Source organism: Heliangelus exortis, chromosome 27, assembly GCF_036169615.1.
Source record: "Heliangelus exortis chromosome 27, bHelExo1.hap1, whole genome shotgun sequence".
NCBI lineage: Eukaryota > Metazoa > Chordata > Aves > Apodiformes > Trochilidae > Heliangelus > Heliangelus exortis.
The window spans coordinates 1,760,558-1,784,079 of record NC_092448.1 but is presented as its reverse complement, the minus strand read 5'-3'; the positions used below and the strand labels follow the sequence as shown (position 1 = coordinate 1,784,079).

Genomic DNA, 23,522 nt, shown 5'->3' with positions numbered 1-23,522 from the left:
ATAGGTGCCTCCCCCCTCTTTAAGGTGGGTGGAGGGACCAGAGGCTTGGGGGTGGGCAGCCTGGGGGCAGGAGAAGAGATGTGGGGAGGAGTCCCTGGCCAGGGACCCCCGGCTGTGGGGGGGAACAGTTGGGGGGAGGGTCAGGAAGGGGCAGGAGATGGCCCAGGGAGGTTGGGGGGGGACCTGGGACCAGCAGCGAGGGGGTGGGGAGGCTCCTCGGGGACCCGTGGACTTCAGCAGGAACCCCCCAGGAACAGGGGGAAGGAGGGGGCGAGGCCTCTGGAGAGGGGAGGGGGGGGCCATCTCTGGGTTCTTCCCCCTTGGAGGTCCCAGTGCCCTTCAGCCACCATCTTGGGTTGGGTTCATCCATCCTGGGGTTGGGTTTGTCCATCCTGGGGTTGGGTTCATCCATCTTGGGTTGGGTTTGTCCATCTTGGGTTGGGTTCATCCATCTTGGGTTGGGTTTGCCCACCCTGGGGTTGGGTTTGCCCATCCTGGGGTTGGGTTTGTCCATCTCGGGTTGGGTTTGTCTGTGCTGGGGTTGGGTTTGTCCGTCCTGGGTTGGGTTTATCCATCTTGGGTTGGGTTTATCCATCTTCAGCTGGATACAGCCAACCTGGACCTCAATATGGCCATCTCAGGGCTGGATATTGGTTTGATGCCCTCCCCTGAATCCAGATCCTGTCCAGCCAGAGCAGGGGACCCACAGGGAGCAGAGACCCCCCAAGAGAAATTTGGGATTTTTTTTTTTTTTTTTTTTTTTTTTTTTTGGGGGGGTGGGATGGCCAAGAGATCCAGGAGGGTGCTGAAGTGTGGGCTGGGGAGGGTGTGGGGAGTCCCTTTGGGGCTCAGCTCCCACATACCCAGCTGCACCCCAGTGTGTGTTGTGTGCTTCCTGGCCCCCCCCCCCCAAAAAAACCCAAAACTGACCCAAAACCCAACTTTGTAAAGCGTGAAAGGGATTTCTCCCCCCGTCCTGTGCTGTTTTCCCAGGGGGGCACAGGGAAGCAGGAATGGCCGAGGGGGTTGGAATGAGGATGGGAGGTCCCAAATCCCAGGCTGCCCCCCAAAAAACCCTCCAGCAGCAATAGGAGAAAGGGCATGAGGGGTTTTATTTTTATATTGTATTTTACTCCATACTATATTTACACTTTATGTATTTCTATTTGCGATATATATATTATTTTCTATATTTTGTATTTTATATTTTTTCTGTATTTTTTGCAAGCATCCAAACAGAACCTGTTTTTCCCCCAAAATTACTTCAATTCCCCCACCCTGAAGCTTGGCCCCTGCCCAAACCCCTTGAATTCCCACCTAAGTCATACAGCCTGCATTGATAAATCAAATAAAAGCCACTCTTCAATTCCCAGTTAATTAATAAAGCCCTGACTGAGAAATAAAATTAAAGCCACTGGGAGGATCAGCTGGCTGGCAGGAGCTTGGAATTAATGGGGGGATTAATTAAATATATTTATTAATTGGGAGGTGATAACAGTGCTGAATTTTCCCAGTTCCTCTCCAAAAATCCTGCCCGAATCCCAGAAGAAAAAAAACCCCACCAAAACCAGAGCTACCAGCAGAAATTTAAAAGGTTTATTTAACTTTTTAATTTGAGGTAAAATACTTTTTTTGTGTGTGTGTGTGTGTTTTTTTTTCTTTCAACTTCGATAACAAAATACAGAGCTATCAGATACCCCTGGAAAAAAATATGTATATTATACATATATTTCTATAACATTACATCATATATATATAATATATATATGCAACCTTTTTTTTGTTTTGCTTTTTTTTTTTTTTTTTTTTGAAGACTTTATAGAAAGTGGAACGTCTAAAGGCACTGCACAATGGAGTTATTTTGAGACTAATTTACACGCTTGTTTATGTACAAATCTGCACACTTCCCATCCTGCTCTCCCTTGGGTGGACAGAGGGATGATGGAGCCACTGCCCACGTGTGTGCACTCCCACTAATCCCTGCTGAAATAGTCAAAAGTGATTAAAAAAAAAAAAACCAACACAACAACCCCACCTCCCCCCCAGTTTTCTAGCAGTAAATATTTTCTCCTTAAAAGCACTCTAAAAAAAAAAAAAAACAAAAACATAAAAAAAATTATTTTTTAACAATCTGATTATGATTATTTCAAACCAAAAGAAGGAATTTTTTTTTTTTTTTTTTTTTTTTTGTTAAACCCCACCAGGATCCATAAGACAGAAAAAAAAAAACCAACAAAACAACCCCAACAAGTTATTTCTCAAAACAAAAATACATAATTATGGAATAAATAAAAACCAAGGGGACAACCGAGCGAGGGGTGGATGCTCCTGCAGGTGACAGACGAGGTTAATGCTTCTCCTCCTTCTTCCTCCTCCTCCTCCTCCTCCTCCTCCTCCTGGTCTGGTTCATCCTCCCTGCCCCATCCGGATCCAGTTGGGGTTTTTTTGTCCCCCCAAAATTCTCCCTCACTGCTCGGTGTCCGTTTAAAGTCTCTTTCCTAAAAGATTCTCTATGACTAAACAAAGCAAGAAAATAAAAATGGTTTAAACATTAACATGCTCTTGATTAATTAATACAGGTGGACATTGAGATTTCAACCATTTAAACTTTACAAGTTTAAATATTTTGGCACATCGGAATATATATATATAATGCTTTTTTTTTTTTTTTTTTTTTTTTAAACGATTTTTTTTTTTAATCATTTAAAATGCATTTATAAGCACCCTCCTTCCAGGCTACCACGAGTCTGGTGGTGGTGGTGGTGGTGAGGAGAAATCCCCCCCTGGTCTTGCACCGAGGTGACCCCCTGAGCAGGCGGGGACGTTGGGGGTGGCAGTGGGGACAGGAGGGGGGCTTGGCCACCCCCTCCCCACCATCCGTGGTGGAGCCCATCACCTGCAGCCACTCACTGGTCCTGAGTCTGTTATCCCTGAACGCAGAGCTCCTGGGGTGCAGTGCAATGGCTATGAAGACAAAATCCCTCAAGGCCTCCCCCCCCCCCTCCCCCCTTCTCCCTCCCCTCCTTTTCGAAAAAAGCCCAATTACAAACTTTCAAAGCCAAACAACAGATTAAAAATTTTGCATTTTGCTTTTTTGTTTCGTTTTCGCTTTTTTGTTTTGTTTTGGGGATTTTTTTTTTGCCATCAATGAAGGGCGAGAAGGGCAGCTCAGCTCAACCCCCGCTCTCCCCCCCCCCCCTCCCCCTCAACCCCCCCAGCATTTTGGGGGTGCTGATATGCATCACTGATGGGCAAGGCCTCGTGTTTCTAATTCCTGAGTTCACTCCTCAAATGGGGGGTGGATCCAGGGGACTCCTTTCCCCTTGTTTTCCTCCATCCATGGAGTTAAATCCATGAGCAGGGGCTGAGGGGTGGGGATCTGGGGGGGCTCATTCCCCCTTTTCTCCATCCATGGAGTTAAATCCAGGTGCTGGGGGGGAGGGGGAAAGGGAAGATGGATCTGTGGGGCTCATTCCCCCTTTTTACCTCCATCCAGGTGCTGGGGGGGGGGGGAAGGGGGGTGTTGGCCAAGCTTCCCAGATCCTGGAGCCACCCCAGGACCACACTCCGGCCCTCTGGCTCATCATCCTGGTCCTGTGGCTTACCCAGCCCCCGTTTCCCTGCCTAAGAAAAACGTTTCCAAATCCTCCCATTCCTTCCTCCTCCTCCTCCTCGCCCCGGCTGGAGGGCTCTGCCTGCACAAGTCTCTCGCCTACGACCTCCCAAAAAATCCAGCTCCAGCTCCATCGAGGTGGAGGGGGAGTGTTTCCAAGCTGTTTTTTAAGAAACCCAAAGGGAATCACCCCCAAACCCGAGCACATTCCTTGGTAAAAGCCAGAGCTGGAGAAAACAGCTACAGAGGGAATAAAGCAAATTCTGAGCAAAAATACAGTGAGATTTACACGCCAGCAGAGATGGAGCCCAGCTCCTGCTCTCCAGCATCCAGGTAAAGCTGAAATCCTCTTGAAAAAAAAAGCCAAAAAAGCCAAAATCCTCCGGATAAAAGCCAAAAAAAGTGCCAAAATCCTCTGGATAAAAGCCAAAGCCAAAATCTTCCGGAAAAAAGCCAAACCTGGGCTGGAATAAAGTGTACACGTAGTTAAGGCATGAGTCAAAGTGATAGGGGAACCGAACAAAAGGGATGGGATCAAACAAAGCTCCTGTCATTCCTCCTCCATGAACTCACTCGCTGGTGAGCTCCCAATTGCCCCCAACTCCGCCCAGACAATTTTTGGGGGGGGAAAAAAAAATACCCCCAAAATACATTTTAATGCATCTATTAAAGGCATCAGGTTATTTTGTTTTTCTCCCACTCCCTTCCCTGAAAAGATTCCTTTAAGGTTCTGCTCATGGCTTTGCTTCAGAAAGGTGGAAAGGGACAATTAACATCTCCACCTCCTGTCCCCCCACCTTGCTGGTGACATTCCTGAGTGGGACTTTCCGTGACTTGCCCCACTCCACGGACAGTGCAACATTCCCTCGCCTCATCCCCCCCCAAAAGAAAACCCCACATCTGAGGCTGAGGGTAGGGAATTCTCCCCCCACCCCCAGTCCCCCCTGTGCACCAGGCTCTGAGTAGAAACCAAAAAAAAAAAAAAAAAAAAAAAAAAGGAATTAGATGAAATTTGGAGATTCCTGCTGCTATAAATACAAATGCGTAGAGAAAATAGCGCTACCCCCCCCCTACTGGAGTTTTGTGAAGCTCGGGGGCACCCAGCTTCCCCTCCTGGGAGTGGGGGGGTGTATGACAACTGCATCTCACCTGCAACTCAACAAGGAAAACAACACAACACCCCCACCCCCCCTAAACTGCTAAAAGTTACCACCCAACCCCTTCCCCCCCCCCAGTCCCTTCCCAAACTCTGCGACCTTGCTACATAAATACACAGATGGTGTCGGCGCAGAGAGATCCCCCCCCCACTCCCCCAGGCTGCCCCCCCCACGAGGTTTAAGTGTCGGAGGCAGCAGTGGCCGGGGGGGGCAGGGGGAGGTGGGGGGTCCCCAGTGCCCCGTTCCAGTGGGCTCGGCCGTGGCTGGGGGGCTCCTCAGGGACCTCAGCTTGCCGGTCCCCGTTCCAGCGGCGTTTCAGACGCAGCTTGGGGGGCATCAAGGCATCTTCCCTCTTCTCCTGAGCCCCCAGCTCGCTGGCTGCATCCCGGGGGGGCTTCTCCCCGCTGCCCTCCCCTTGATCAGGGGCTTCTTCAGGCTGGTTGGGGGCTGGGTGCCACGAAGGCGCCGCCGGTTTGGCAAACACGGGGCCTCTCTCCTCTTCCTCTTCCTCCCGCTTGGTTTTCTCTTTCCCTTTCACCGCCGGCTCCTGGGATTCGGTTTCCTTGTCACCCAGAGGCTCCATTTTGACCCTGGGGGGTGGAGGAGCAGCCAGCTGCGTGGCCGGGGGGTGCTCCTCAGAGCTTTCCAGTCTCTCCCTGTTTTTCCGCCCCGCGGGGGGAGGTTGGAGCTTGATGGGGAACTGGGGCTGCTCCTCCAGGGGCATTTGGCACTGGAGAGGTGGCACCATCAGTGGGTAGCGGGGGAAAGTCCGGGGGCTGAGGTGGTAGTTGAAGACAGAGCAAGCTTGGGAGTGCAGGTAGTGTTTCATTTCCTCGGGGTTAAAAGAGAAGCAGCTGCTCCCCGTGAAGGGGCTGAGACCCGGGGAGGGGCTGTAGGAGAAAAGGGTGGGGGTGAGGGACAAAGCAGGAGAGATGGGGACATTTAAGACCCCACCACGCCCCGGCAGAGGTGACACGGCAAAGGGGCTGTGGGGATGATCCGGGTACATCCCGGGCCTGCTGAAAAGAGGGAGAACGATCTCGGGTTTGCGTTTCTGGTGGTTGACGTTCCCGGCGCTGCCCACGGAGGTGCGGGAAGCCATGAGATCCACGCCCCGACGCCAATCTGAGGAGGCATCTTCCAGCTCCGGCATGTCCGGCTTCCTCTCACCTCCTTCTCCCAAAGCTTCTGGGTTGGACGGGACCAAAGAACCGCTGGAAAAGCGGCCGGGTTGGACATCTTCAGTGGGAGAGTGGCTGTCCAAGGGGGGGAAGTGGAAGCGGGATGAGGCCGTGGGGACGGGAGGAGCGCTCTGTGGCACGACACCTGGGACAGGGGAGGGAAAAAGAGAAAGAGTTTGGGACAGAGAAGAAATCACAAGGAAAAAGCTGCTTTTTTGGGGTTGAATCCCCATGATTCAGCAGCAGATGATCAGCTGGGAGGTGCCCTTTCTGTCTGCTCCCTTCCTCTAATGGAGCCTCAAAACCTCACCATGAGGTTTCATGGACCTCCTGGCTCGGGTGTAACCAGAAAAGGTTTAGGGACAGAGAAGAAATCAGAAGGAAAAAGCTGCTTTTTTGGGGTTGAATCCCCACGATTCAGCAGCAGATGCTTAGCTGGGAGGTGCCTTTTCTGTCTGCTCCCTGCCTCTGAAGGAGCTTCAAAACCTCACCGTGAGGTTTCATGGACCTCCTGGCTCTGGTGTAATCAGAAAAGGTTAAACTCCCAGATGCAGGGCTGCCCAGAAGTCATGGATTTGTGCTTTTTTTGGAAAGAAAGTCTCCTCTCCACAGGCGCCGTGCCTACGGAGCCGCCAACCCAGCTCGTGCCACAACATGAGTATCATGGCAAATTCTTCCCCCTCCTTTCTCACCTCCCCTCGATTCTCCTCTTCAAAAAAAGCAAAACCAAACCAAACCAAACCAAACCAAACAAAAAACCAAAAAACCAAAAAAAAAAAAAAGAAAAAAAAAAGAAAAAAAAAAACAAAAAAACAAACAAACAAAAAAAAAAAACCCAAAAAAACCCTCAGGAGAGGCGAGAGAAGAAAGCAGATTCCAGTGCCCCAAACTGGTTTGGGTCTCCCAACCCCCAGCCCAGCCAGAAGGAAAGCAAAACAGGTTGTAATTAAATGAGTGCATTCCAGTTCTCCAAAGTTCTTTTTTTTCTTTCTTTTTTTTTTTTTTTTTTCAAATGCATGCCCCAGAGATAGGAGGGAGTGGCTGCAAACAGGGAAAAGGAACAAGCACTGAGCAATATTGAGCTGGAACTGCCCAGACTCGTCGCTGCAAGTAATTATAGATCTGCAGAGCAGCTTCGTATGGCATCTTCCACCCCCATGGTTTGGCTCAGGGCTCCTGGGGAAGGTATTTCCTTCTTCCCGCTCTCCTCTGTCCCACACAGGTGAAGCCTTCAGGAACACTGAGGACACTGAGGGACTGAACCATGGCCAGAGAAGGGAATGGAGCAGGGGAGGAGTCTGGAAAAGTTGTGAGGAGCATCTGAGGGAAGGGATGGTTCCCTGTGCTCAGCACTGCTGGGGCTGCACCTCCAATCCTGGGCTCAGTTTTGGGGTCCCTCGTGACCAGAAGGACATTGAGGGGATGGATGTGTCCAGAGAAGGGAATGGAGCTGGGGAAGGGTCTGGAGAACATGGAGAAGGGGCTGGAGAAGTTGTGAGGAGCAGCTGAGGGCCCTGGGGGTGCTGATCCTGGAGCAGAGGAGGCTGAGGGGAGACCTTCTGGCTCTCTGCAACCCCCTGAGAGGAGGTTGGAGCCAGAGGGGGTCGGGCTCTGCTCCCAAGGAACAAGGGATGGGAGAAGAGGAACTTTTGGCCCAACTCAAGTGGTGCCAGGGGAGGTTTAGGTTAGAGCTGGGGAAGAATTTCTCCCTGGGAAGGGTTGTCAGGGCCTGGCCCAGGCTGCCCAGGGCAGGGCTGGAGTCCCCATCATCCCTGGAGGTCTTCAAAAAACGTGTGGAGGTGGCACTTGGGGACATGGTTTGGTTGCATTTATGGTTAAACTTGATGATCTTAGAGGTGTATTCTGAGCTTAGTGATTCCATGATTCCAACACCCCTGGCTGTGTGGTTCCTGGGCAGTTGTACAAGTGATGATCACAGCTGTGGAAACCAAGCTGCGGAGTGGGGGGGCTTCATCCCACCCCCAAAGGACCCTCCCTCTAGAGAATCCCCAGAAGTGCTGCTGGCTCTGGGACAACACCCGGAGAAAATTCCTGCTGCTGCTCCTGGCAAGAGGCTCAGAAAGTCTTTTTGGGATGAGTGGAGAACAATCACACTTCCCAACCTCTTTTGCATGCTCCTGGATAGCAGAGCACCAAGAAATCCCTGGGATTTTAGTCAAACTCAGGCAAGATCCTGCTTTTCTCTGGAAACTGCTCTGAACTCTGGGTGGTAATCATTAAAAAAAAAAAAAGAAAAAAGTTCCTTTTGGTATAAAAGGAGCTGAAGCAAACAAGAGGCATTTGTAGAAGAGGGGAAAGGAGCAAAGCTGCAAACTTTCTTTTGGTGCTGACGTGCACACCTGGGCACCTTGGAGCTCCTTGTCAAGAAAGTTCTCAGTTCTGTGGCACCATAAGGGATGTGATGAGCCTGTGAGTGAGGCCAGGTCCTTGTCACAGGACAAAAATCTTCTTTTCCCAAGGACACTCCTTCCCTCCCTCCCTTCCTCCCAGCAAAGCAAAGCAAACTCACGACACCCACCGAGTTCTAAGAGGAAATAAAAATGCCCACAAAGTCAACCCCAGAGGAAGGAGAGCTCCAGATAAGGCTTTATCAGCACCCAGACCTTCCCATTGCAGTGGCTCTGATTGTTTGAGGTGACTGAGCCCCCCCCAGGAGAAAGCAGGAGCCCCTGGCTCACCGTTGGGTCGGATGTTGATGAAGGGGTAGTTGGGCATCACCAGTTTGTTAAAGTTGAATTTGTAGGTGAACCTTTTGCCTTTTGTCTTGTGGAGAATCCTCTTGTTGTAATAGTATCTGTGAAGGGAAGTTCAGAAGCTCACTGAGAGTTCTCACTGCTTTTTTTAAGTGCCACCAACACCCACCTCTGATGTACCAACCAAAACGAAGTTTCCCAGAAAATTAATTAAGTTAATTCAGGAAAACACTCATCAGTAGGGATGCTTCCAAATGACACCTGCTCCTTTTACAAGACGTCCTCCAGCAGGAGGTCTCAAACCAGTTTCTGGGGTTTTCTCCTCCTTAGATATGTGGAAAAAGGTGAGATCCTGAGGGGACCTGAAGCCTGTCCACATTGTTACCCCTGTCCAAACTGGGACCAGTCCCATGGGCTGGGGGGTGTCCCACAAGCCCCCTGCGTGGTGCTGGATCCACAGCACCACACAGAATCCTCACACTTGGAGAAGAGCTCCCAGAGCACACAACCAGCAAATACCACCACATTCTCATTCCTGTGGGTACCCCCCAGTGGGAGAAACACCCACGGTGGCTTTTGGGGGGGCTGCAGGTGTCTGGGGAATGTCCCAGGAACCAGAAGAAGAGGGGGAAATCCAGGTGTCCCTGTGCCAAGGGCCAGAGCCTGAGGGAGGTGAAGGAACTGGGGTAGGAGTTGAGCAGAAGGGACTTCAGATTATCCAGATTTGGCAGTTTTATTTTTGCAATCTTGGTGGCCAGGGGTTTTAGCAGCCACACTGGGCTGCAAATGGGGACTGCTGGTTTCTGCACAGACCTTGTCTGTGCCCCTCTGGATTCCAAACCCTCCCTGGGCAGGAACTGGAACCTGGTCCTGGTGGCCAGAGCCACCTCTCAGCTCCCCCAAAGGAAGGAGGAGAGCTTGGCCGTGGGTGTAATCCCCTCCTCCCTGCTTGCACCACCACTGTTTGTACCCAGCTCCCAATCCAGGTGGACAAACAAAGGCGTTCCAGGTGGATCACCGAGGGGGGGTGAGCACGTGGTGCCTCCTGCTCCAGGAAGGAGCCACCAGCCCCAAGCCTCTGGTGTCCCCAGTGCTGTCCCACGGGGCCTCCAGATGCCATGACACAGTTGGGGGTGGCAGGTGGGGGCTATTTTCCACTCCCATGCACAAATGACACCCAATTTATTGTTTCCTTCCTGTTCCAGCCCTGAGACTCCCATGTTTGCTGCCTTGTTTGTCTTGGGCAGCTCCACCCAGAAGGTATCAGAGGGCATAAGGCAACAGAGTCCACATTATGGGGTGACAATGCCAGCACCCTGCCACTCCTGCAGGTGACAGGCTCCAAATCCTGACAGCAGGGATCCTGCTCCTTTCCCATTGCGACTTCCAAGTGGTGATCCTAAAAAAACCCCTGATGGAAGGGTGTAAATTAAAGAGGAAAAAGCTGCACTGGGGGCTTTGGAATTAGGGGCAAAGTGAGGATCACTCAGTCCCTGTCTCACACAAGGGGACAAAAATGGTGACATATGTCAGAGGGTTGTGTTCACCTCCCACTGTGACTTCCACAAATATGGGGATAAACTAAAAAAGTTTTTTTTTTTTTTTTTAAATGAAAGAGAGGAAAGTTGTACTTGGGAGGTGTGAGAAGCAAAGTGAAGATTGCTCAGTTCCTCCTCACACAAGGGGACAGTGGTGGCCTCAGGGACACCCAAAGTGGTGTTATTAGGGCTTGGGAAACACCTTGGGGCTGTCACTGAGCCTGTGCCTTGGGCAAGAACAAATCCTCATTGGAAAAGGGAGTTGGTTTCTCTCCACAGGCTGCCACGATGGAGTGATAACCAAGGAGCAACTCCAGGTTCCTCCCATAGCTCTGCTGGAATTGGAGAGAGAGAGAGAATTTCCAGAGGGATATGGGATATGCTGCAGGTGAATGAGGGACACCTGAGGATGGTCAGACCAACCTGAGCAATCCCACTCAAAATTTGAGATAAACCTCCCAGAAAAGCACATCTGGGGACAGGGACAGGGGACCTGCAACCTGTGACCAAATGAGGCACAGATGGAGGAGCCACAGAGCTGGGGAAGGGGCTGGAGAACATGGAGAAGGGGCTGGAGAAGTCGTGAGGAGCATCTGAGGGCCCTGGGGGTGCTGATCCTGCAGCAGAGGAGGCTGAGGAGAGACCTTCTGGCTCTCTGCAACCCCCTGAGAGGAGGTTGGAGCCACGGGGGTCGGGCTCTGCTCCCAAGGAACAAGGGATGGGACAAGAGGAACTTTTGGCCCAACTCCAGTGGTGCCAGGGGAGGTTTAGGTTGGAGCTGGGGAAGAATTTCTCCCTGGAAAGGGTTGTCAGGGCCTGGCCCAGGCTGCCCAGGGCAGGGCTGGAGTCCCCATCATCCCTGGAGGGGTTTCAGAGCCCTGGGGATGTGGGGATGAGGGACATGGGGTGGGGGTGGCCTGGGCAGGGAAGGGTTTGATGATCCAAAAGGTCTTTTCCAAGCAAAATATTTCCATATTTCTGTGGGAGGAAGCTCTGCTCACCTGAGGGCCCTGCTCAGCTTGTCATAGTTCATCTGGGGTTTGCATTTCCTGCGTCCCCACAGCCTGGCCACCTCGTCAGGGTCCTTGATGACAAACTCCCCATACTCTCCCTGCTGCCAGGCGATGACGTGGCGGAACTCTTCCTTCTGCAGCAGCTCCAGGATGAAATGCCACAACTGGATTTGTCTGGAGCCAGGGCTGGACTCGGTCTTGTAAGCCCACTCTGGGAAGTGGTAACCTTGGGAAGAGCCAAAAAACCCCAAAACATGGAAAAAAAAAAAAAAAAAAAAAAAAAAAAATTCATAGTGACAGGAGGTACCAACTGCCAAGCTGTGCTGGGGGCTGTAATTCCATGAAATATTCCACGTGGGAGCAAAAACACCCCAGATTTCCTACTCCATTCCTCGTTTTCCTGTTCCACTCCCCTCCCCCCCAGGAGAATCCCTGAAAAGGGTTAAAACTGGAAGGGAAAGAAGTGTGAAAGGAGCCCCAAACCTTCAGATATTGCAACAAGGAAAGCTCCAGGTGGCTGGAATGAGGAGGATAAAACAGATTGGAGCATGGGGGTGGGGTGAGGGTGGGAGCTCTCAGCCCCTCCTGCTTCCCCCCAATTCCAGAGATTGCTCCAGCTTCAGCAGATGTTTGGGATCAACTGCCAAGTTTGGATTTCTCAGGAGAGTTTCCCAGTGAGGTTTTTGTTGTTGTTTTTTTTTTTTTTTTTCCTCTCCCAAATCATCACAGCCCCCAATTCCAGGCTCCAGCAGCATGGGTGGATTCACATCCCACTCCAAACCCCCCCCCCCTGAGCCAATCCCAGGCATAAGCCATGCTGGGAGGGAGGTGATCCACCTGAGAGATCCCAACCCCTGATGAATTAAACATCTCTGGGAAGACTGATTTCCATATTCCTCCCCATGCTCTTTGAGACTTGCCTGGGGAGGAGCTGTCAGAGCCACCCTGGCTCTTGCCCACCTACAAGAGGGTGAATAATCCTGCCTGAGAAATCCCGGGGGAAAAAAAGGGTCCTGGGGAAAAGGGATCCTGGAGACAAGGAAACCCCAACAGCTGAACAATTCCACTTCCTTACCTCCTCCTCCTTCAGCCTTATCCACGATGCTGCAGCCTGCTTTCATCTTCTCCCTCCTGCTCACTGGGGGACAGAAGGAAATTGGTGTCACCCCCACTCACTCGGGAGCAGCAGCCCCCAGCAACATTTCCTGGCTCTCCCAGACCCTCCTCACTCATTCCCCTTGGATTTTCCATCCCGGCACAAAAAAAAAAAAAATATATATTTATGAAAAAGAAATGCACAACTGAATCCCTGCTTTGCTGGGGAAGCTGTGGCAGAGCCATCAGACAGACAAAACAAGCCCAACACAGTTTGTCTTCTCTTACCAGACGGGCTCGGCTGCCAAAACACACACGGAGCTCGCCCAGATGTATGGGGGGGGGGAAGGGTGGGTGTGTGCCTGTGAGAAAATCCCAGTTCCCAATCCCAATCTTGATCCCGCTCCGAGCAGGAACATCTGATTCCAATTTTTTTTTTTTTTTTTTTTTTTTTTTTTTTTTGGGGGGGGGGAGGGCTCAGAGGGACACTCGAGGTGGGGATCGTTCCCCCCCCCAAAAAAAAAAAAAAAAAGTTAAAACCGGGATATGGGGAGCAATGGATGGAGATCTGGGGCGGGTGCTCTCTCGCCCCCGTGGTAGCTCCGGTACCGTCCCCACGGGGACCCCCCCGCTCCCCCCGCGGTCCCGCTCCGAGGTGCCCCCTCCCCTCGCCTCCCCGTGGGGGCCCCGCTACCGCTCGGGGCTTTTTTCCTCCTTTGAACAGTTCAAAGTATGTAAATGGCGGCCGGGAGGAGCCGAGGCGCCGCGGCGGCGGTCGGGCCCGGGGCTGCCGGCCTCGCCTCCCCTTCCCTCCCCTCCCTCCTCCCGTTACAGCCCCGCCGCCGGCCTGCCCCGGCCTGCCCGCCGCGCCCTGCCCCAGGCGGGGCTCCGCCGCCTCCAACCCCCCCTCCTCGAGCCCACGGTCGCCCCCACCCCGCCCGCTCACCGACTGCATCCTCCCCGGAGCGAACCGAACCCGGAGCCGACCCGTTACCGGGAGGATCTCCCCGCTACCGCCCCCGCTCACCGGGAGCTTCCCGTTAACCCCCCCCCCCCCGCCCCCCCGAGGCTCCCAGGGAACGGGTGTCCTTCTCCCCCCCCCTTCCCACCCCGAGGCCATCATCGCCGCCAAAACCCCTCCGGGAGCGGCGGCCGCCGCGGCCTTCGCCCCACCGAGGGGCTCCCGGTTCCGGTAACCGCCCCCTCCTCGCCAAGGCCCCCGCGATCCGCACGGTGAACGAAAAGATGCGGGGGGACGGCCCCGCCGCGGGCCCGCTCGGAGGTGTCGGCGCTTCGGCCTCAGCCTCGGCCCAACCCCGGGACCCACCTGCGGGGGCGGTGCGGGCCGGGACCGAGTGCGGGTCCGGAGCGGAAGCGGGCTGAGGGCGGCGGAGCGCGGCCGGGCCGCGGTGCCGATGCGGGGTGGGGGCCTCTCACTTCGCTGCTGCCGCTGCCGCCGCCGCCGCCGCCGCCGCCGCCGCCGCCTCCTCCTCCTCCTCCTCCTCCTCCCTCCCCCGCACGGGCCGCCGGAACCGGAACCGCCGCCACCGCCCACGGCCTTCCGGGCACGCGCCCCGACTACTTCCGCTTCCGGCCACGGGCGGCGGCGGGAGCGCGCGCGGGGCGGGAGGCTCCGCCCACGAGGGTTCGGACGGGGGGAGGAGAGGGACTAAAAGCATCGGAGAGCGAAAGGGGGAGCGGAATAACGGGAGACCTGGCGGGAGGGGATTGGAGCCGTGAGGGGAAACGGGGGGGACTGTGCGAGGATGGAGCTGTGCGGGGATGCGGGGATGCAGCTGTGTGGGAATCCAGCTGTGCGGGGGCCCTGGTACCCGCTGTCCGCGGTTCTCCAGCTGTGCTGAGATCCAGCGGTGCATAAATCCAGGTGTGAAGGGGTCCTGGTCTCTGGCGGTCCAGCTGTGCAGCGGTGTGAGCGGATGCGGATCCAGCTGTGCCCGGATCCAGCTGTGCAGCGGTGCCGGGATCCAGCGGTGCAGGGCTGTGTCGCGGGGTGAGGTTCCATCCGGGCAGGATCGAGCCCTGTGGGACCGGCTCAGGCATCGGGGGGTGGGAGGGGCTGCAGGGAGGGGGTTACACAGAGCCGTGGGTGCTGTGTGTTCCGCCCCCCCGTGTGTGTGCTGGGTCCTCGTCCCCCGTGGGTGTTGCCGACCCCCTGCTCGTGCCGCAGCTCCTGGAGGGGACGCTTTGAGAGGGGGTCCCAGCCCCGGCTGTCACCCCCTGTCCCATGCCGAGCTCCCATCCCGCAGAGCCCTCCCCGCACCCCAAGAGCTGCGGGATGGGCAGCCCGGGACCCCCTCACTCGGCTGCAGCCGCCCCACCCCTCCCTGTGCCCCCACCAAGTGCCCCTCACTCGCCTTCACCCCTCTTCTCTTTATTGGAGTCCCCAGTGAGCCAAGGACGGGGGGGGTTCCCCCTGCCCCCTGCGACCCCCGAGTCCTGCTGAGAGGAGGGGGGGAGGGGCAGGAGGGGACATCGCCTTGGGGACACCAACCCGCGGCACCGCGCTGGGGGGGGGAGGCTCTTGCCCGGAGCTGTCCCGGTGGTTCCGAGGAGGTTCACTGGTCCCGGGGAGGGGTTCGGCGGTCCCGGTCCTGCTGCTCGATCCCGGTCGGAGTCAAAGCAGGGACAATCAGTGCCGGGACCGAACCGGGTCCCTCCGGGATGGGGGTGACACTGTCGGAGCTCCCTCCCCGGTGCTCCCCCGCCGTAGTGGATGGGGGTGGGGGGTGTCTCTAGACGAGCCCCCCGCTGCCTCCTCCTCTCTGCACCTGGCTGTAGATGGTGGTGAGGAGGTTGTGCTGCTGGGGCAGAAACCAGAGATAAAATGGGAGATGAACCCAATCCGGTCCCTGCATCCCTGAGGGATGGCTTAGGAGCCAAATCCAGCCCTGATTCCATCTCCCCCCGCCCCGCTTCGTCCCCCCCACCTCCTGGGGAGATCTCCTCTGGATCTGTCTGCACAGAGCCTCCTGGGGGGGGTGGGCAGGGAAGGTGCCTGCGGAGAGAGGATCAGGGGCTGAGCTGGGATGGGGGGGAAGAGGGGGGAGCAGCTGGTTACCATTTTTCTGGCTCTTTGGTCCTGGGGAGGGGGCCACCGTGCACCTCCCCTCGCTGCTTTCCTCTTCTTCCTGCTCCAGAGGCCGAGGCCGAGCGAGGCTCCAGCAACCACGGGCAGCAGCAGGTAACACAGGTGCCACCTCCACCAGCCAGAGATCTCTGTGGGGACAAGCCCGGGTGGGTGCTGCCATTGCCCCCTCAAGCCCCTGGGGGATGGCAGTGGGTGCAGGAAGGGCTTTTGTACCCGGGGATAGACACAGGGTGCCCAGATGGATGGAAACCCTCCGCTCCTGGATGGGGTTTCGGGCCAAGCAGGTGAAGCTGGAGTTGAAGGCGCTGGGGGGCACGACCAGGCAGAGGCTCTGGCTGTCCTCACAGGGTTGTGTCCATGGTGTCTCCGAGGTGTCCGGGTGCCACGTGGCCTCAGCACCGTGGCCACCTGGCACCCAGCACCTCAGGGTCACGTTGCACCCACGAGTGGTGAGGGAGAACACTTGGTGCTGGATCTCGGGTGGTGGCACCGGCTCTGGTCAAGGTACAAATCCTGTCACTGGAACCAGGTTGCTTGGGAAACACCCTGGGGACACCCTCAAACACCCTGGGGACACCCTAAAGACAGCCTAGGACACCCAGGGTGTCCCCAGCGTGATTCTGAGACATCCCAGGACACCCTGAGGACACCTTGAGGACATCTTGAGGACATCCTGAGATACCCTGGGACACCCCAAGAATACTCTGTGAGACTCTGGGACACCCTGGGGACACTGTTGGGACCCTTCTGAGGAATCCCTCCCCCAGGAAGCTTCAGGAAGGGGAAGTGCAGGAGGAAGCGAGTGGCCAGGGGAGGCAGGGGTGTTGACCAGAAACTCCAGAAAATCCCCATGGAAGCTTCCCCGTGCCCGGGGGGTTTTTTCTTTTCCCCTTTCCAGGGCACCACAGGGTTTTAACCCCACTCCCAGAGCTGCTCTTGCTCACCGTAGACAAAGAGGTTGAAGGTTTGCTCCTCCACCAGGGCCAGGGGCAGATTTATCCGAGCCTCATAGACCCCCCTGTCCCCCACTTCCAGGGCCTCAATCCTCAGGGCCGTGGCATTGGGCATTGTCAGACGTTTCCCAAACCTGTCCTGGGGGTTGGGACGCATAAAGCCACCAGAGATGGACTCAGCCACCAGGATGGTGGCACCAGTCCCAGCTGAGAAGCTCCACTCTGTTTTTGTCACCGTCATGTTGGGGAGCAGAGTTGGGGACAGCAGCACGGAATCCCCCAGGAGGACATTCACCTGCTGGGGCTGGGTGGCTGCAGAACCTGGCTGGGACAAGGACAAACTGCAGGGTGGAGACCCTCCCAGAGCATCCCAGTCCTGCCCACCCTGTGATGCATCGTGTCACCTCACACCATCCCTGCGGGGGACACGAGGCCCCCACGGCCTGGGGGCAGGTTTGAGGTTAATGCTTTGGGAAATGGGGAAATGCCCCCACGGGGAGCCAGGGAGGGGGGTGGGGGGGAGATGGGGGTGGGGGGGAGATGGGGGTGGGGGGGAGATGGGGCAGGGACCCCCCCACCCGGGGCAGCTCAGTGATGAGAGTTTGAGGTGTAACTCCCCCCATTCCCCAAAACCCTGGGGTGACAAGGAGATGCTCCTGACTGTGTCCACGCAGGGGGAGAGAAATGCGGATCTGAGAAGCTGAAGTGCCCCCTCGTCCCTTCGCGGGGTGGACAGGCAGACAGACAGGTGGACAGATGGACAGACAGACAGGCAGACAGACCGCAGGACCCATCGGGCAGCTCTGCTTTCAGCTCCTCTCCTCCCTCCCCCCTCTCTGGCCCCCGCTTTGGTTTCCGAGAAGGAAGGCGAGGGAGGGGAACCGACACTGAGCCCTTGGGGGGAGGGGGTTCCAGTCCCCCCATCACACACAGCCCCCCCCCCCTGGAGTAATGGGAGGAGGGGGAAGATTCCCACCGAACCAAACCGCGTCCCATCCCTTCTTGGGCCGGGGGGTAGGAATAATCGGGAGGGGATGAGCAGCCCCCAGCCCCCTGCCCACCCATCGCACCCATCCAACCCCTCCCAGGGTTTGGATGTCACCCCAGTGCGCATCCCAGGATGGGAAACGACCTCCCCTCCGCCCTTCCTCCTCCTCCTCCCCCCTCGCAGAAACCCTCAGGGGGACATCGAGGCCCCCCACTCCTAATTAATTGTCCCTTTTACAAGGAATTACCGACCCTGTTTTGTCCCCCCCCCCAGCCTCCCTCTCCCCCGCGTCCCAGCCTCCCCGGGGACCTGGAATCTCTTGGGCCCTGATTGATGTCACACTGTTCCCCCCCCCGGGCCCCCCCCTCACCCTCTCTGCGCACCTTTCACGGCTCCTTCACTGAGGAAGATCCTGGTTTCATCCCAAAAAGTTGACACCCTCCCCTTCCCCCCCACCCCCAGGGCGAGCACCTATTTGGCAACGGGGACCCAAGAGTGGGTTCCCTCTGGGTTCCCTTTGGGCCCTGAGAAATGGGGGGACCCTCAAGACACGGGAGTGCCAAGGGTGGGGACAGCCCCGTCCCCCCTTCCTCTCCTGCCTACCTGCCAGCAGAAGGAGTGAGGCCAGCAGCTGGGGGACACGGGGACAGGGGTGGCTGGGTGGCATCCTCATGGCTCCACGGGGACCTCAGAGTTTTGAGGTGCCTGGGGGAGGTGGGGAAGTGAACATGCAAATTCAGGGCAGCACCTCCCCCCGGGGAGTGACAGGGACCCCATGGGTGGGGTCACCCGTGAGCATGTCCTGGGTGGACACCACCCAGGGCATCTCCCCTCCTGCTGCAACCAGGGTTCGGTGACTCTTCCCAAAGCCCCCTCGGGCTTGTCCTCTACGACTCCAAGCTGGTCCTCAGAGTCCCTGGGCTGTTCCTGAAGCTTCTGGGTTTGTCACCAAAGCCCCCAGGCTTGTCCCCTAGGGTCCTGGGCTGGTCCTGAAGCCCCTCATTGGTCTTTGAGACCCCAAGGCTCATCCCCAAAGCCCCCAGGCTGGTTCTGAAAGCCCGAAGCTCATTGCTGGTCCCCGGAGCCACCCAGCTGGGTCCCTGCTGCCCAACACTTGTTTTCCCCCCTGGAAACCAAATACAATAAATGACAGCAGGGCAGGGTGCTGCCTGTGCTGGGTAAATAAATAATGCCAGCTGGTCCCTGGGGCTGCCCAGCACACCAGGGTAAGGCCATGGGCACCAAATTCTTCACCCCAGAAGCTCTGTCTGTGCCAACACCCCCTCGCCCTCCCCCTCCAGCAACAGCACGTGAAAGAGAAACAGGTCCTGGGGTACAAACCAGTGCTGTCCCCACAGCTGTCACCCCTGAGAGCTGTGTGGGAACACCATGGACTCAGCAGGCCCCCACACCCTGGGACGGGTTTACAGCAATGGGTCCATCTGGAGGAAGAAACCATCTTGCACAAGTGTTACCCCCTCCCCCCCCGGCCCCCAAGCCTCAGCTCCACCAACATTTGTTTGCTCCTTGTACAAAGTTTGGGGAGCCCGGGGGGACCCTGTGGGGGACTGGACACACAGGCAGTGAGGACACATGGACACAGATAGACAGACACACACAGACACACACAGACACAGACACAGACAGGCACACACACAGACACAGACACACAGACACACACACTCACATAGACACACACACACAGACACAGACACACAGACACACACACTCACATAGACACACACATAGACACAGACACACAGGCACACACACACACAGAGACACAGAGACACAGACACACACAGAGACACAGACACAGACACACACAGACACAGATACAGACACACAGACACACACAGACACACACACACAGAGACAGACACACACACACAGACTGTCACAACAAGGACTCCGTGGGTCCTCCTTGGCAGATCCACATGGGTGATGTCCCCATGGGTGTCCCCACAGGTGTCTGGGTGCCAATGGTGATGTGGGTGCCCACACAGAGCCCCTGGGAGGGTCTGGGGAGAGGTGGAGGCTGCAGGGAAGGGGGATCTGCCCCGGGGGGTCTCATACAGGACCTGGGGGTCCCAGCCCTTGCCAGTGCCCCCAACCCCAGTCAGGTCCGGCTGTTGCTTTTAGGGGTGTGACTTTTGGAGCCAAAAATGGGCCAGGACTGGAGAGTGACCGAAGGGTTGACATTTGGAGTTTGAGGCATAAAAAGCAAGACCAGGACCCCCCGGTTGGAGGTGCTGTGAGGAGGGTCCCAAGAGGGGGTGGGGGCCAGCAGGAGTTTCCCGTGGTCACTTCTTGTGTTTGGGCACCGGGTCCCTTGGTTTGGAATTTTGGAGCCAAAATTGATAAAAATGGGAGAGGGGCTGAGGGTGTGAACGTTTGGGGTTTGAGGTGTTTCACTGTCTGGAACTGGAACTGTCTGGAACTGGAGCAGGGGGGATTTTGGGACTCTGTGGGGGGCAGAATGCCGAGGATCAATTTCCCTCATTTCCTGCCGTGCTCTAGAAATGACCAGAAAGGGAACAGCTCCTCTGGCCACCTCCTGCTGGCTGTTAAAACGCTGTTTATGGGGCTGAATATTGGCGGTTTTTTGTTACTTTACTCTTTATGTTATCACCTTTCCCTTCTGTTGATAAAATCTGTATCCGATTGTTTCCAGTCCCCCAAAGTGCCCAGTCTTTATTCCCCTGTTATATTCCCTTTTTCTTGAGGGGGGGAGAATGGAAAGAAATTCTGTACCAGGTTTGTGGTCGCTGAGCCACGGCAAGTGTGAGCCTGAGGCCCAGTTGTTGGAGCTACCGAGGGACCCAGGGGAGGGCAAGAGACAGAGAGAATTTCAGTGGTCACTGTTTGTATTTGGGAGCCAGGATGGGTATATGGAATTCTGGAGCTGAAATTGGTTGAAATTGACCAGAATGGGAGTGAGACAAAGGGGATCAATGGTATTTTTTCTCTTTGTTTGGGTTCTTTGTTATTTTTTTGTTTTTTTGTTTTTTGTTGTTGTTTTTGGAGTTTTTGTTGGTTTTTTGTGTGTGTATTTTTTTTTTGTTTTGTTTTGGATTTTTGATTTTTTTGTTGTTTTTTGTTGTTTTTTGTTTTTGTGTATTTTTTTGTTTTTTGTTATTGTTTTTGTGGTTTTTGTTTTTTGGATTTTTTGGTTTCTGTGTATTTTTTGTTTTTTGCTTTCTTGTGGGGTTTTTTGTTTGTTTTCTGTTTTTTATTATTTTGGGTTTTTGGTTTTTTTTGATTTTTGGTTTTTGGTTTTTTCAGTGGGTTTTTGTGGTTTTTTTCTTTTTTTTTTCTTTTTCTTTTCTTTTTTTTTTTTTTTTTTCTCTGCTGTGGTGCCTGCAGCAGGGCTCCTTTCTGAGCAGCAGCAATGTCAGTGGGTACAGACAGCAGCTCCAGATGTAGCAGACACCGTGGTGATGCTCTCTGGCCGTGTCTGAGCTGTGCCCTTGTGTGAGGGGGGGGAGCAGTGACCGCAGGGGCAGGAGTGGGGGTGCTCCTTGCTCTCTGCTCTCTGTTCCCTGCTCCCTGCTCTCTGCTCTCCGTACCAGGGGCAGCTCTCACTCTCCCCAGCAGCTCTCAGCCTCCAAAAAGCCATCATCATTCTCATGACTGTGGTTTTTTGTCTTACTCCTTACCAATACATGAGAAAAATTCACAGCACCCACCAGAAGATTGAGAAATGAAATGCTATGGCTACTAAAATCTGCTGGAACCAGCCTGAAATAAGATGGAGTGGTAAAATCTTAAGTTGTGCCAGGGGAGGTTTAGGTTGGATATTAGAAAGAATTTCTTTACGGGAAGGGTGATCAGGCATTGGAATGGGCTGCCCAGGGAAGGGGTGGATTCTCCATCCCTGGAGATATTTCAAAAGAGCCTGGATGTGGCACTGAGTGCCATGGGCTGGGAACCACGGGGGGAGTGGATCAAGGGTTGGACTCTGGGGAGATCAAGGGTTGGACTCAAGGGATCTCTGAGGTCCCTTCCAACCCAGCCAATTCTATGATTTTGTGATCCTATGAATCTCCCAAACCAAAACTGAAAGTGCAATTGCCAACCAAGTTTTTTATCTCTGTCTGGAACACCAGTGCACCCTGCACCACATTATACATCAGTACTGAGGAGCATATTGCAGTGAGGGTTCTTAAGCAGCTTTATCTGAAGCTTCTAACAACTGAGCTGCTGTAGCACCTCTCAGGAGTGGTCCTAACACACATTTAGTTTTTTCATTAGCATTGTCATATGCTGACATATAAAAAAATTTTGTTTTCATCTCTTCTGACAAATCCAGATGTGATGTTATCACTGAATATCAGCGATCCACAAATTTTGAATATGGCTCCGCTCCCCCCTGTTTAATGTTTTAAAAGAGGGAGTTGCTTGTGCAGGATCATGAACAGTTTGCGAAGCTTTATACGCCAATTCTTGTGGAAGTTGTAACACTTCAGTTTGAAACCATGCCTGCAAATCTGCACGTACAGAAGGACCAGCACCGAGTAACATTTGTGCTTGCGCTCCGTATAATGCATCGGTGTTCTGTCTGGGAATCACAGCTGCATTTTCACACAGCATTTGCCATTTATGATGAAATTGCAGTTGTTGAGAAGGAGTTAACAGAGTATTAATGAGCATTTTTGTGTCATATGGCGTCAACAACCAAGCAGTAAAAAGATGGTGCAAAAGAGATTGTGTAAATGATGATTTCAAACCGTACTGCGTAATGGCAGCTTTTATCATTTTCCAATCTAATGCAACCCATTGACCTCCTCCTCCTGGTCCCACAATCACTGGCAGAGGATAAATTGGTGGCAATGGTGACTGAGGAGATAAATTGGGGGTGGGGGTGGGGGGGAAGGCAGTGGTGGCAGAGCAGCCTGGAGCCACGGGCAGGAGGAAGGGGGGGTCTGCATTCCGAAATTCCTCACCCCTGTTCTCCGGCTTCTCTCCCTCTGGGTCCTCCAATGATTCTGGTGGTGTTTTCGATTGCTTTTGGTTTTGCTTCTCAGTCCCATTTTTACTTTTCGTCCAAAGGCTGAATCAGTACAGCCCCCACGGGTGCTGGTGGGGGGTTCTTTAGGTGTCTCAAATAACTGTTTAGAGGTCAAGTCCATGTTTTGGGCATTCATCGGCACTGGTATATCAGGAGTTAAGGCAGCGAACGCTTCTTTTTCTTTTAATGTGTCTCGAACCAGTCTCCACAACGTGGCTGATTTTCTAGCCTCCTTAGATCCTTTGCTAATTCCACCCCATAGGAACTTCCCAGTTTCTTCCCACACTTCCAGCTCGATAGCTATACAAACAGTGGGGATCCGGGCTCTCTCTTCAGCCCACTTGAACAGCTCCTATATCTGTTTCAGGTTATCAGGAATCCCTCTCACAGAGTATCCTACCTAGTAACAGCACTGCTGCCTCTCTGCATTTCCCTCAGGTTTGCAGTGCCCACCTTACAGGGGTGAGTGCCCAGCTCACTTAGAGCTCCTGCTGTGATTCCCAAGCAGGAATTCCCTGTCCACGTTTCCTGATGTCCAGATAAATCCTCGTGTGAAGCAGCCACCAGCAATTCAGAGTCCCTGTTCAGGCACTATTTGCCCGGAAGAGCGCAGTGGACAACACACAGATCAATATAATCCCAGTACTGCCCTTTATTGAGAGCAGCAGGAGCCCTTTTATACACAGCCAGGTTGATAGCAATGTGCTTATATTATGTTGATTGGTACAACACATTCTTCATATGCCACAGGTCACAATCTAACTGGTTAAATACAACTCTTTATGTGCTGTCTATGTGATGCTTTCCCATCCTGTTCTTTTCTGCTGCCAACTCCCTTATCTTTTGCCTGTATCTTTTAATAACCTTGTAGCTCACCCTGGCTAAAGCTAAATAGTCAGGATTGCTCATATGTCCCTGTGTTTCACTGTGATGGTGACAGGGCACAGTCCCAGGCTGCCCAGGGAGGTTGTGGAGTCTCCTTCCGTGGAGACATTCAACACCCGCCTGGACATGTTTTTGTATGACCTGCTATAGCTGACTGTGCTCTGAAGAGGGAAGATGGACTACATGTCCTTTTGAGGTCCCTTCCAACACCTCACTTTCCATGATTCTATGTTTCTTTTGTCTGTTACTTGAAAAGGACAGAAAC

At 54.3% G+C, this 23,522-nt stretch overlaps 2 protein-coding genes across 6 annotated transcripts; both read right to left on the bottom strand.

Annotated features, from left to right (window-relative positions):
* Positions 1–1,574: 1,574 nt before the first annotated feature.
* Positions 1,575–13,837, bottom strand: LOC139787906 (ETS translocation variant 3-like). 2 transcript variants are annotated; one of them, XM_071727294.1, is made up of 5 exons: positions 13,639–13,837; positions 12,292–12,354; positions 11,205–11,442; positions 8,651–8,766; positions 1,575–6,096 (listed from the first exon to the last, which is right to left on the bottom strand). In XM_071727294.1, the coding sequence occupies exons 2-5, from the start codon at positions 12,335–12,337 to the stop codon at positions 4,949–4,951; spliced, it is 1,548 nt and encodes a 515-aa protein (XP_071583395.1). In that variant the 5' UTR covers positions 12,338–12,354; positions 13,639–13,837; the 3' UTR covers positions 1,575–4,948. The 2 variants fall into 2 exon arrangements, with proteins under 2 accessions (XP_071583395.1, XP_071583396.1); XM_071727295.1 differs by lacking the exon at positions 13,639–13,837 and adding an exon at positions 13,485–13,621.
* An 850-nt stretch (positions 13,838–14,687) lies between these two features.
* Positions 14,688–18,429, bottom strand: LOC139787851 (SLAM family member 8-like). Of its 4 annotated transcripts, none has more exons than XM_071727202.1 (7): positions 17,965–18,429; positions 16,365–16,694; positions 15,634–15,915; positions 15,435–15,548; positions 15,260–15,327; positions 15,101–15,133; positions 14,688–14,926 (listed from the first exon to the last, which is right to left on the bottom strand). In XM_071727202.1, exons 1-7 carry the CDS (start codon positions 18,032–18,034, stop codon positions 14,888–14,890), a joined length of 936 nt encoding a protein of 311 aa, XP_071583303.1. In that variant the 5' UTR covers positions 18,035–18,429; the 3' UTR covers positions 14,688–14,887. The 4 variants fall into 4 exon arrangements, with proteins under 4 accessions (XP_071583303.1, XP_071583304.1, XP_071583305.1 ...); XM_071727203.1 differs by having other exon boundaries at positions 15,101–15,130; XM_071727204.1 differs by having other exon boundaries at positions 14,688–15,130.
* Positions 18,430–23,522: the final 5,093 nt, after the last annotated feature.

Bases quoted from the DNA above. Each gene is read 5' to 3' on its own strand.
- LOC139787906 (XM_071727294.1), bottom strand. From the start codon at position 12,337: ATGAAAGCAGGCTGCAGCATCGTGGATAAGGCTGAAGGAGGAGGAG. The intron at 8,767-11,204 runs GTGAGCAGAGCT...TTCCCTTCACAG, and splicing joins AAGCTGAGCAGGGCCCTCAG to ATACTATTACAACAAGAGGA. The intron at 6,097-8,650 runs GTGAGCCAGGGG...CCCCTGTCCCAG, and splicing joins CATCAACATCCGACCCAACG to GTGTCGTGCCACAGAGCGCT.
- LOC139787851 (XM_071727202.1), bottom strand. From the start codon at position 18,034: ATGAGGATGCCACCCAGCCACCCCTGTCCCCGTGTCCCCCAGCTGCTG. The intron at 15,134-15,259 runs GTGGGGGGGACG...TTTCTGCCCCAG, and splicing joins AGAGGAGATCTCCCCAGGAG to CAGCACAACCTCCTCACCAC. The intron at 14,927-15,100 runs GTGCAGAGAGGA...GGGATCGAGCAG, and splicing joins TCACCACCATCTACAGCCAG to CAGGACCGGGACCGCCGAAC.